At 35.5% G+C, this 12164-nt stretch overlaps 2 protein-coding genes across 2 annotated transcripts in view; both read left to right on the top strand.

Moving 5' to 3' along the window:
• The window catches only part of LOC308687382 (uncharacterized protein), a 439906-nt gene that overhangs the window by 249037 nt on the left and 178705 nt on the right, over nucleotides 1-12164 (top strand). The gene's annotated exons all lie outside the window — the stretch shown is intronic.
• Nucleotides 18-11194, top strand: asb7 (ankyrin repeat and SOCS box containing 7). The gene is made up of 5 exons (XM_081352741.1): nucleotides 18-103; nucleotides 906-982; nucleotides 3397-3650; nucleotides 5667-6272; nucleotides 9260-11194. The coding sequence occupies exons 3-5, from the start codon at nucleotides 3440-3442 to the stop codon at nucleotides 9397-9399; spliced, it is 957 nt and encodes a 318-aa protein (XP_081208867.1). The 5' UTR covers nucleotides 18-103; nucleotides 906-982; nucleotides 3397-3439; the 3' UTR covers nucleotides 9400-11194.

The following is a 12164-nucleotide window of genomic DNA, read 5'->3' as shown; positions in this document are numbered from 1 at the left end:
TATGATGTCTGCATGACGTATTTGACAGCTCGAATCTGATTGGTTGTTGCGGTTTGAAGCCTTGGAGATGGTGTTCATGGCTACCTGACTGTATTTGTACTCTGTATGTATATTATATATTTTTATTTCACTGTCCCCCGAGTTATTATTATGTTAATTAAGCAGATATCGTTAATTCTGTCCTCTCGCCACCGGTTAAGAGAGTTTGAATAACTTTAAAAGCAGTGTTCTTGTGAGAATGGTCAAAAACCGCTGGCTAAATGCTAACAATGCTAATGCAGTAACAGTGTATGTCAATCACAGAGTTTGTCAGATTCTCCTTCAGTTTAATGATACGCGTTAGATTTATCGTATCGTTTATTGCAGGGATATTATAACGAGTTATGTGTGTCTCTAAAAAAGAGCAGCTTTAGTATTTGTTTTAGGCTCATTTTAGCTGCCACAGCTGGTTTAGCACACCAGCTAACAGATTCATTGTTCTCAGTGCAGCAGCTACAAACAGGATTGTTTACCTTTTATTTACTTTATTTGAGGTGATTAAACAGGTTAAACTGCAGTTGATGGTATATATCACAGATGTTTGCGAACATTTATGTTGTTAAAGGTAAATGTAGGTGTGCAAATGCTCGCTGCAGCTGTTTTTTCAGAGTCTGAGAGACATTTTCATTGTGAACTGATGGATGGCAGTAAATATTTGCTCCTAGACAGAGAGCTGATCAATGTAATGACAGATAAGTGTGTAAATGAGACGTCACCATTTAGGTGTGGCTAAATGATGATTATGTAAATATCTATATGAATCTGCATTAATATATATTCATACATACAAATGAAAAGATATTATATAAAAGATGAATGAATCATGTTGATGATGATCATATTTCTATATTACTCTGCATCTCTAGAATGGAGATTTGAAGTGCATATGAATATGGATGCAGAACTCAAAGGCTGTTTAAGATCTACAAGACATTAATGAACGGTAATTTTGTCATTTCTAATTATCTGTAGGCAATGTTTTTAAATATTTATTAATTTGTAATTTCTGTCATATTGTTTTATATTAACATGTTTATGTTGTGTGAGCTTGTTTATGGGTGGTTTAATGGAATTGCCTTCATGCAGCGCAACACTCGCCTTCCATGCAAAACTATTTTTTATTATCTTAAAAGTGATGTGTGCAATTGTTTTCTTTTCATACTGTTTTTTGCAATGAAAGATAATTAATACTCAGTCTATGTTTTTGTTCTATCATATCTATCATGTGGTCTTCTTAAAGAAATATATTAAAATCAGCGTCATACATTCCAAAGAAACACTGTTTATAGTGTTTATATATTTATGTAGTAATTATCTCACATGATGAATTATGTAATAATTATCTCAAATGTATTGCTCATAAGATTTTAACTATGCTGACACTCTTGTAACACAAATAGTAATTTATAATTGTGTTTTTTATTATGATTTTATACACATTCACTTAATTCTTTTTTTTTTTTTTTTTTTTTTGACACAACAACAACAACAACAAAAAAATTTGGAATGATTGTTAAAGGGTTAGTTCACCCAAAAATGAAAATTCTGTCAGTAATTACTCACCCTCATGTTGTTCCAACACCGTAAGTTCATCTTCGGAACACAAATTAAGATATTTTTGATGAAATCTGAGAGCTGGATCACTCCTCCACAGGCTTATGGACACCTTAACTTGCTGGCCCAGAAAATGTATTAAAGACATCGTTAATATAGTCCAAGTGACTCCAGTGGCTCCATCTTAAGTTTATAAAGCGACGAGAATACTTTTTGTGCGCAAAAACAAACAAAAATAACGACTTTATTCCACTTTTCATTTCCTTCTCTCTGGACCTCGAGTCTTTTCACGTAGTGTAATAGCGTAGCGCGTCTGTGTTGCACGTCACCACGTAGGCTCACTATTGGGCGACTCTGGTCATGTGTGAATAGTGGTGATGTGAAACACAGACGCGCTACGCTATTACACTACGTAAAAAAAACTTGAGGTCCAGAGAGAAGGAAATGAAAAGTGGAATAAAGTCGTTATTTTTGTTTGTTTTTGCGCACAAAAAGTATTCTCGTCGCTTTATAAACTTAAGATTGAGCCACTGGAGTCAATTGGACTATATTAACAATGTCTTTAATACATTTTCTGGGCCAGCAAGTTATAGTGTCCATAAGCCTGCAGGAGGAGTGATCCAGCTCTCAGATTTCATCAAAAATATCTTAATTTGTGTTCCGAAGATGAACTTACGGGGTGAGTAATTACTGACAGAATGTTCATTTTTGGGTGAACTAACCCTTTAATATTAGTGCGGTATCCAATAGCCTAGTTTTATTTGTGTTTTATATATTTTTCACACACACACACGCACACATGTGGCCTACATATACTATAGAGCCTGTGACATTCAAAGCATTCTAAAATCTTATGTAATATTTTATGCATGTTTTTCTTTTATTAATAATGAAGCAGTGAGTAGTTAGTAAATTAATGAGAAATCGATATTCTAAGCTGACCAAGAAAACATTTTTATTGGCATCGGCAGATACTTAAAGGAGAACTCCGGTCAATTTTAACATTGAGCTCATTTTTTTGTACATTTTGAGTGCCGTCAATACAGAGAACAACGACAAAAATCGGTGTTGCCTACACCGAGTTATTCTATTTTTTAAATTTGCACCCTGTTGACTTCAATAGGGCAAGTACTAAACCTGCTTTTAGCCTCTTAACATCCTTGATGTGTCATTACAAGTGCACAGAAAATGTGAGTGATTCCTTCTGAGTGAACACGAGTGGATCTGTCTGCAGTAGATGTGAAAGAAATGTATAAAAATGATGTTATTTAAGCCAGCGCAAATACCTTTGTTTACATCCTGTTTTCGGGTGAAGCCCAAAGTAGTCGATTGCCGAGTTCACACGCATAGGTTTAGTACCTATGATCACGCGCGTGAACTCGGCAATCGACTACTTTGTGCACTTGTAATGACACATCAAGGATGTTAAGAGGCTAAAAGCAGGTTTAGTACTTGCCCTATTGAAGTCAACAGGGTGCAAATTTTAAAAATAGAATAACTCGGTGTAGGCAACACCGATTTTTGTCGTCGTTCTCTGTATTGACAGCACTCCAAATGTACAAAAAAATTAGCTCAATGTTAAAATTGACCGGAGTTCTCCTTTAAGGTTACAGTGTTAACCTATATTGGACATGCAAAAGTTGTCTTAAAAATCTCCTTTGTGACATTTGTAGTTGATTCCTCTAAAACATGTAAACACTCTAAATATGACTGCATTTTTTCATAACATACATAATTGATCATCCTTTGATTCAAAATGAGGAGCTTGTCTATCAAATGTCATCCGTGTGTGTTTGTCTGCAGGGACACAGGAGCGTCTGACGCCCGTACTGCGAGATGTGACAGGATGCTGAACCATCACTGCAGAAGGAACCCAGAGTTACAGGAGGAGCTGCAGATCCAGGCGGCGGTGGCGGCCGGCGATGTCTACACTGTCCGCAAGATGCTGGAGCAGGGCTACTCGCCCAAGATCAGAGACGCCAACGGCTGGACGCTGCTGCACTTCTCTGCGGCGAAGGGCAAGGAGCGCTGCGTGCGCGTGTTCCTCGAACACGGAGGTAAAAGGTTTGGTTGCTTTAGGACAGTGGGGAGATGGGCAAGTCTGATTTAATGTGTCACTTTGTAAGAAAATATCTTGAATGACCATCCTAGATTGACACTTATTATAAACTGTGGTTGGCTTGCTGAAGGTGGCTCTTGAAGGAATCCGTTCTCCCAAAAAATGTTAATTATGTTACTTACCCTAAAGTAATTCGGGCCCTGTATTATTATCCCTATTTTTAAAACACAGGCTTCGGTTTTCCACACACTAAAAGTAGATGGAGATGTAAACTACCAAGCTCCAAAAAAGACAACCAAGAGTAATGAAAATGTATAGTTTAATGTGTATTAATCAGTATATAGTTTGAATATGATCCATCTTCTTGGGTAAATTAGATTTCACAATGATCAAGTACTTTTTCTCAATGGCACACTCCTTATAACCAGTTCACAACGGTGGCTGAGGTGGTATTTTACACTCTTGCATTATAATTAGGTTTCCTATCTTGTCATCTCTTTATCCCTTAAAATACTAAACTGGTACTACATTGCTAGAAGAGACAAAACTGTTCTGATGTTCATGTTTCAGTGTGGTAATGCATGCTAGACGTTAGGGGGCGCTATAAAACTGCTATTTTTATCAAAGGATCTGCAGATAGAATGATCCACAATTAAGTGTTTAACTGTGCAGTTGCACTGTCCTCTGTGCTTATTGAGATTCAGAATAAATTTAATGAAGTCCTTACACAAACGAAGGCCTTCAATCAGAGCTGAAATGAATTCATGGCATTTAAAGTCATGGCATTAAAATGTCACATGCATTGCAAAAAAATGAATATCGTCTTAAGCATTTCTTTATGAAATATTTATTTTTTCAGTATTTCTTCTGAAAACTTCCATTTGAATTAAGTTGATTTTTCTGAGCTCACTGGCAGATATTTGTTCTTGTTTTAATCATAAACTTACTTAATTTTGATCAATTCCACAAAAAAAACATATTTTGTGATTCATATTTTACGTCATTTTGCATCTCAAATAAATGCGTCTTGATTTAAGAATCTAAGACATTAGCACTGGAAAACAAGACAAAAACACTGAGAAAGAACATCACTTTTTTGCAGTTTGATCAGAATTTACAGTAAAAGTTATTTCCATATTCTAGTGGTTGGGAGCAGAGGCATTCAAGCGACTTATTTTGTAAAATGAATTAAAAAGTAACAGATATCTGTTGGAAGTGTCGCTAATACAACTCATTGTGTTTCTTTAGTTGGTCTTAAAAAGTCTTAAATCTACATTCATTAAACCTGTAGAAACCCAGATTGATTGATTTTGTCAGGAAATGTAATTGAATTTCCTGTATTTAATATAAATGTTTCTAGTTAAGTTTAGTTTGACATATTTTACATATTTATTTATAACTACTGGAAAATGATAGATAAATCATTGAAATTATTTGGTCAAAAGCTGTAAGAGCGCAGAAGTATGAACTTTTAGCTAGCTAAATGTCATACAAATAATTATGATCAACAATTTAAGGGACTGTAACTGTAGCCATTTATTAACATTTAAGAGTTAAAAATAAATAAAAAGGATTCCTTTTAGTATTTGTATACAAATATTGTACATAATAGAATGTTCTAAACATTACACACCACTTTCATTCATGTTTTTGGAATCCAGCCTACATAATATAGTAAAGAAATAGCCTAATTGTTTTTATATTTATTTATTAATGTTTTAGTCATGTTGAAAACAAGTATAGCCTATCATAATGCAATCGTAACATTTAATTTATTCAATTTCACATGGCATTTTAAGATTTAAGTACATTTTGAAATGTCGAATGTTAGAGAGCTTACGTTACACACTACTGCAAAGAAAGATAGATGTATATAAATGCAAATTGTCCTATGTAATAATAGTAGGGCTAATGCATATATATATCATCTTTTTTTTTTAGTTGTCAGTTAAACTAGTTTGGTTTTGTCATGTGTTTATCCTTCAAGCTGATTTTTCTTCTCTGTGATCTCCAGCGGACCCCACAGTGAAGGATTTCATCGGAGGCTTCACAGCTCTGCATTATGCTGCCATGCACGGCCGTGCCCGCATCGCCCGCCTCATGCTGGAGTCCGAGTATCGCAGCGACATCATCAATGCCAAGAGCAATGACGGCTGGACCCCTTTGCACGTGGCGGCCCACTACGGCCGCGACTCCTTCGTGCGTCTCCTCTTAGAGTTCAAAGCCGAGGTGGACCCGCTCAGCGACAAAGGCACGACGCCGCTCCAGCTGGCCATCATCCGCGAGCGCTCCAGCTGTGTGCGCATTCTGCTCGACCACAATGCCAACATAGACATTCAGAACGGCTTCTTGTTGCGTTACGCCGTCATCAAGGGCAACCACTCGTACTGTCGCATGTTCCTGCAGCGGGGAGCGGACACTAACCTGGGCCGGCTGGAGGACGGACAGACACCGCTGCACCTGTCGGCCCTCAGAGACGATGTGCTGTGCGCTCAGATGCTGTACACGTACGGGGCCGATACCAACACGCGCAACTACGAGGGCCAGACCCCCGTGGCTGTTTCCGTCAGCATGTCTGGCATCAGTCGACCCTGTCTGGACTTCCTGCAGGAGGTCACAAGTAGGTTCTTCTTCCTCCTCTAAATCTTTATATGTGGACTGTCAGCATTCTTCCTAATTGTTTGGTAGATGGTAATAGTGACTATATAGTAATAGTAATATAGTAAAACTGTTTGGCACACTGATTAGGGAGGGTCACAGTATAGGTGACAGTACTCTTTTGAAATCCTCTAGCGCTACCAACAGTCCAAATTTTCAAGTACGTTTTAGCTAGTAACTTTTGAACTAATTGAATCTTAAAAGATCTTTTTTTTAACAAATACAATTTTTTTTTCTCTTTTTTTTTCTGATTTTCTTTCATCTTTATTTTAGTGGGTGACTATATTTTTGCACATTGATCTCTTATTACGGTAGAATTGAATGAATACTTTTAATCAGCAAGGACATTTATAATGTTACAAGGTTAAAAATGTTTTACTTTATTATTTAAAATAAATGCTGTTCTTTTGAACTTTCTATTAGTCAAAGAATCCCAATAAAATGTTTTGATCAAATAAATGCAAGCTTGGTGAGACATAAAAGATCAAGAATATTTAGCACAAGTTAAACATTTACACAAGTAATGCTCAGTCAGTACTAATTGTAGTGCACTTTAGAGTTGCAGTTTATTTTTCATTCTTTTGCATTTTTATTTGAAACAAATATTTTTTTATTGCCAGCTTTTAGAATCATTTTAGTTAATCGTTTAAAAATAGTTAAACAATAGTTAATAAAAAAACAGTTAAACAAATAAAAATTTCAAATATGTACTTTTTTTTTTTAAGTAAAGTTTCTTTGAAGCCAAACGTGAAAATCTAAAACTTCAAAGATAAAGTTGCATAACATGATATACCTTGTCTAAATTTCACATTATAGTTGGTTTACTTTTTGTTCCTTTACAAAGGTTTTTTTTTTTTTTGCAGTTTTCTTGGTAGTTTTTATTACCTTTTGAAGAAGACACCTTTTAGCAAGATTTTTTTTTTTTTTTTTTTTAAAGGAAAAGTTTGGTTCAGCTCAACTAAACTTCAAGGTTATAAGTTTTGTGGAGCTATAAAAATAAAAAAAATTATCAGATTCAGTTCCCTCCATAAATCAGTCTCTCTCATGTGTTTGCTGCAGTTTAAATTGCAATCCAATTATGATTTAGTGATGCGCACAGCAATATTGAATATTGATGTATCATATAAGAAGTAATTGCCGATACACAGCCCTAATTGCAGTGCACATTATAGTTGCTTTACTTTGCTCTTTCGTGTGTGTGTGTATATATACACACACATATATGTATGCGTGTGTGTGTATTTCATTTTCTTCTATTTAACTGCAAGTTTTGATTATTGTTTTTGTTAACGACAGTAACTAATGAGCTTGCCTTAGCAAATGAAACCTTCGAAGCTTTAATTTTTCTCTGTTACACAATGACACTCATTACAGATATAAGTTTGAAGAGAGCTCCAATCAAGTCAAGCGTGAAGCATTAAACCTCAAAGGTTAACAAAAAGAGTATCATCAAAGGAGGTCATATTCACTCTTTGCTCTAGAAAGATGTCAAATCTCACGAAGAGCAGCAGCCGATCTGTAAGTTGAGCAATGGCCTAACCTCCCGAACGAACACCATTATGATCTCTATCCCCCACACAGAACAATCGGTCATCTGAGAAAAGCGAGCCGTGTTACCTGAAGCACTAATGATCAAGTACGCAACAATGGCCACATTCCTGTGCACCGCTTCAACTTTGATATCGCCATATCAAAGCCACCTGTCTGTCGCAGACATTTACTCGCTGTCAACTCATTCAGCGTGATCCGATTTCACCTTGATTATTTATTAAAAAGGCACTTCAGCGGTTGCATTTACACGGACGACTCAGACTTCGAGAGCATGACTTCATGTCTTGAAGGGAGTGACCGGTTCGCCTCTGTGAGAATACGCACTGATTTCATTTGGCTCTCTCTGCCGTCACCTATAGTTGCGAGCTTTTGGTAAGGCATTGAGACTGACAGAAGACAGGGGCTGCAGATGGCCGTCTCCAGCTCTTTGTAGTGGTTTTTCCAGCTGGCTTCATTTGTGGAAGCACAGCCTGTGCTATATTGTGTTGGGACTGGAAAACTGGCCCATTAAAACTGATAAACTCTGTGCACCGGGTTCCTGGAACTCATTGCAGAACTTTCCTGATATCTTTTAAGATGACAAATGCAAAAAAAAACAAAAAACGTATTCAATCTTTTGTGTGTTTTTTCTTGTTTTTTTCCTCCCCTAATGGCCTCTTATAATATTGGTGGTTTTCTGTGCCAATTTGTTTTAATTGAATGTCTGGTTTTTACTGCTGTACCTATGAAACATCAAACTTTTTTCTGCTTCGCCCTGAATATAAATACTTTGGTTTTTATGGCAGATAAACACACAAGTTTCAGACTGTACTCCTTACATTATAAATTGACTTATTATTATTATTATTATTATGAAAATATTATTATTATTTTTTATTATCGGCCAACTGTCCGGTTTAACATTTTTATTAACTTGACAGAGCTTCCTTACATTTGGTGCATTTTGGAGAGTGTTTTAATGTTGTCACAGTTTTCTTTTAGTATGATCTGTGTGAGTTTACCATTCACATTTTGCTTAATATTCTGTTATGCTTCAAATTTGTTGTGTTTTTAAATGTTTTTTTTATATATGTAAGTGTCTCTATATAGTTTTTATTAATTTCTATTTCAGTTTTAGTTATTTTAGTACATTAATGGAAATGAGAAATGCTCCCTTGGCAACTAGCTGAAATAAAATGAGTTTAAGATTTAAAAAAAATAAAAATTCAAGCAACACATTTTTTTGGGGGGGGGTTTCAGTTAACTATAGTTACCCTGCTCTAGCCACAAATCTTTGGTATTTTTGTACGTTTTTCTCTGTTTGCAGTTTAAATTAGTTAATGCGCAGTAATGCAATCATTCAGTTTTTATTAAATGTCAACATAGATTGAATTTAACCTGACAGTCGTTGTGTTTCAGGGCAACCCAGGACTTTGCAGGACCTGTGCAGGATAAAGATCCGGCAGTGCATCGGCCTGCAGAGCCTAAAGTTTCTGGAAGATCTGCCCATTGCCAAGGTCATAAAGGACTACCTAAAACACAAGTTCGACAATGTTTGACGGAAGCCAACAAACTCATTTCTGTAGGTTCCCTTAAGACTCTATGCAAACTCTCTTTTTTTCATTTCTACTCAAAACCTCTGGGAGCAGGTGCGGCGTTTTGTACAAGCGGAGTGAAAAAGCTTATTTGCAGAGTAACGACTGTGGATCGGGGAGCACTGTAATGGCCACGTTTGATTCGTTTCGTAGAAGGTGTCCTTTCATGCATGCCTGGAGAAATTCCTGACCCACGAGAGAAGAAAAAATGCGGACGTTTGATTTGTACCAGTATCTTTTTTTTTTGTTCTTAAATCAACAAGGCCTTTGTAAGTATTTGACGTTTTCTATCGTCTAAATTCTCAGACAAGGAAAATATAAAACCCTTTTAAACTATCAAGACAAATTGGCAAATATTCAGGCCACTCTCACAATTTTGTATGCATGTGCTATTGTCCTTTTTTGCTCTGGAGAAATTCTTTGGTCTATTAAGTTATGAACCCTCTGTTGAGAATCCAATTCATTCAAATTTAAAAAAAAAAAAAATCATACCAAAAAAAACCATAAGCTCTCAGTTTTTCTCTGCAAACATTTCAGTTTTTTAAAGAATGCCTAATTTAATCTGATTACAGCATCAGAGGCTCTTGACTTAAGTTTCCATTCAAAGTTCTAGTCACGAGAGGTCTACATAGGTGAACGTATGTACACGCATAAATCATTAACAAACTTTATGTAAATAATTGTCATATATGTACAGCAGATATTTTTAAACTATTTAAGCCACAAGCTTGTGTTATCAAAGTGTTTTGGGGGTTTTGTTGAGTTGTGTGTTTTTCATGTGACACGTCAAGGGCTTTCATGTGGGAATGTCCGAATCCCCAAAGAAAGGGAAAATTAGATTCGATTACAGCTATAAGTGATGCTTAATATTAATTGGCCATAATTTCTTTAAGATTAATTTTTTTTGTTATGCACATGAAAAATCTCTTAAATCTTTGCAATCAGTAACTTAATTTTTATTTTATTTTTTCATATTGTTTATTAAAGATTTGAAATGCACTTAAGTTTGTTTTTTCTTCAAAATATAAACCCACTTGTAAGGCCTGCATAGCATTAAGTTAGTTCAGTTCATTTGACACGTCTTCAAGCAAGCGTTCAGTTTGTTTCATACATGTGTCATTCAGATCGCAACTTGATTTTTAATCCCCCCCCCCCCCAAATCTCAATCAGTGTAAGAGTTTTGTGGGAGATACTTTAAATGTCAGGACTCTGAACGGACTCTCCTTCACTTTCACTCGAGTCTATTTTATTTAAACCTTTCTCTAACACTAGCTGCCTTTACTTGCAATCTGTGACGCAGTACAGCTACAGCATTTCACCACATCATGAACTCAATTCAAGAGCATTAAAGTGACCTGCCACAAAATTTAAATGGCGCATTTAGGTTCAGTTTAGTGTGTTTTGGGCGTTTGTTGGGACGAAACCATCTCTGGATGACTGCTTGCTACCATAATGTATTGAACTTTAGAACAATGTTTGGAGGACTGATTTAAGAGCGAAGGAATGTTTTATGGGAATTGTCTTTACTAAGCGAAAGTCTTCCACAACTTCTACTACTGAATGTATATAATCTGCTGTTGGCAAGTTTCACATGTACATTTGTGTGAATAAATGGATCTCATAATGTCCCCATTTGTTATTTTTCAAAGTCTTATTGCTGTACTTTGAAGCAGTAATTGTGCCGTGTTCATCGATTTGCATCCATTTTTCTAGAGTTTGATGACTTTCTAATAAAATGTCTGCTAAATATGCTGATTACTGAATTCATTGTTCATTTGGTAACTGTATATTGCCTTCTAGGTTTTGCTTTCTTGCCATCTTTACTTTTAACTGCAGGACAATCCACCCTAAAACGCTATTTAATAATCACCGGTTGCTTTGATTATTTTAAAGGAATATTTCAGGTAAGATGCAACATTGAATCAAAATTGACCCTACTTTAAACTTGTTCCACCTCTAAAATGACTTTCTTTTTCAGTTTACATCACAAGTCCTTCTTACTACTTAAACCTCTTCAACGATCTGCCTTCATTCTGGTATGTAATGCCACTTTCCATGATCCAAAAAAGTCCTGTTCTGCATTTATTTATTTTTTATTTATTTTTTATCCAGTTTCATTTCATTAAAACAAAATGTCCAGATTACAGAAGTGAAATAACTTTAAAAATAGCGTTTCTTTTCAACTTTATCAACAGCATTTGCAGAATACTGCTACTTCGCTCCACCTCTCAAGACTAATTTATATTAAATTAATTTAAAATAATGTTGCAATAAAATGCTTGACTTTTTATTTTATTTTTTGCTTTTAAACCCTCCAGAATTACTTTTTAATGAATTAATTTACTTTATTTTTGATTTTACAATCTGCAGAACAAGTCAAAGTTATTTCCTGTGCACTCTCAGAAAAAAAGCTACAAAATCTGTCACTGGGACGGTACCCTTTCAAAAGGTTCTAATATGTGACCCTGGATCACAAAACCAGTCTCAAGTCGCACGGGTATATTTGTGGCAATAGCCAACAATACATTGCATGGGTCAAAATTATCGATTTTTCTTTTATACCAAAAATCATTAGGATATTAAGTAAAGATCATGTTCCATGAAGATATTTAGTAAATTTCGTACAGTAAATATATAAAACATGTATTTGTGTGAGTGAATGCAGCACAATCGCGAACATAAATGGACAACTTTAAAGGAGATTTTCTCAATGTTTCGATTTTTTTTTT

The sequence above is a fragment of the Scardinius erythrophthalmus genome, assembly GCF_964197995.2.
Source record: "Scardinius erythrophthalmus genome assembly, chromosome: 2".
Classification (NCBI taxonomy): Eukaryota; Metazoa; Chordata; class Actinopteri; order Cypriniformes; family Leuciscidae; genus Scardinius; species Scardinius erythrophthalmus.
Note: the sequence above shows the minus strand (reverse complement) of the source record. Positions and strands in the feature narration are given on the sequence as shown.

Bases quoted from the DNA above. Each gene is read 5' to 3' on its own strand.
- asb7 (XM_081352741.1), top strand. From the start codon at position 3,440: ATGCTGAACCATCACTGCAGAAGGAACCCAGAGTTACAGGAGGAGCTG. The intron at 3,651-5,666 runs GTAAAAGGTTTG...TGTGATCTCCAG, and splicing joins CGTGTTCCTCGAACACGGAG to CGGACCCCACAGTGAAGGAT. The intron at 6,273-9,259 runs GTAGGTTCTTCT...GTTGTGTTTCAG, and splicing joins CTTCCTGCAGGAGGTCACAA to GGCAACCCAGGACTTTGCAG.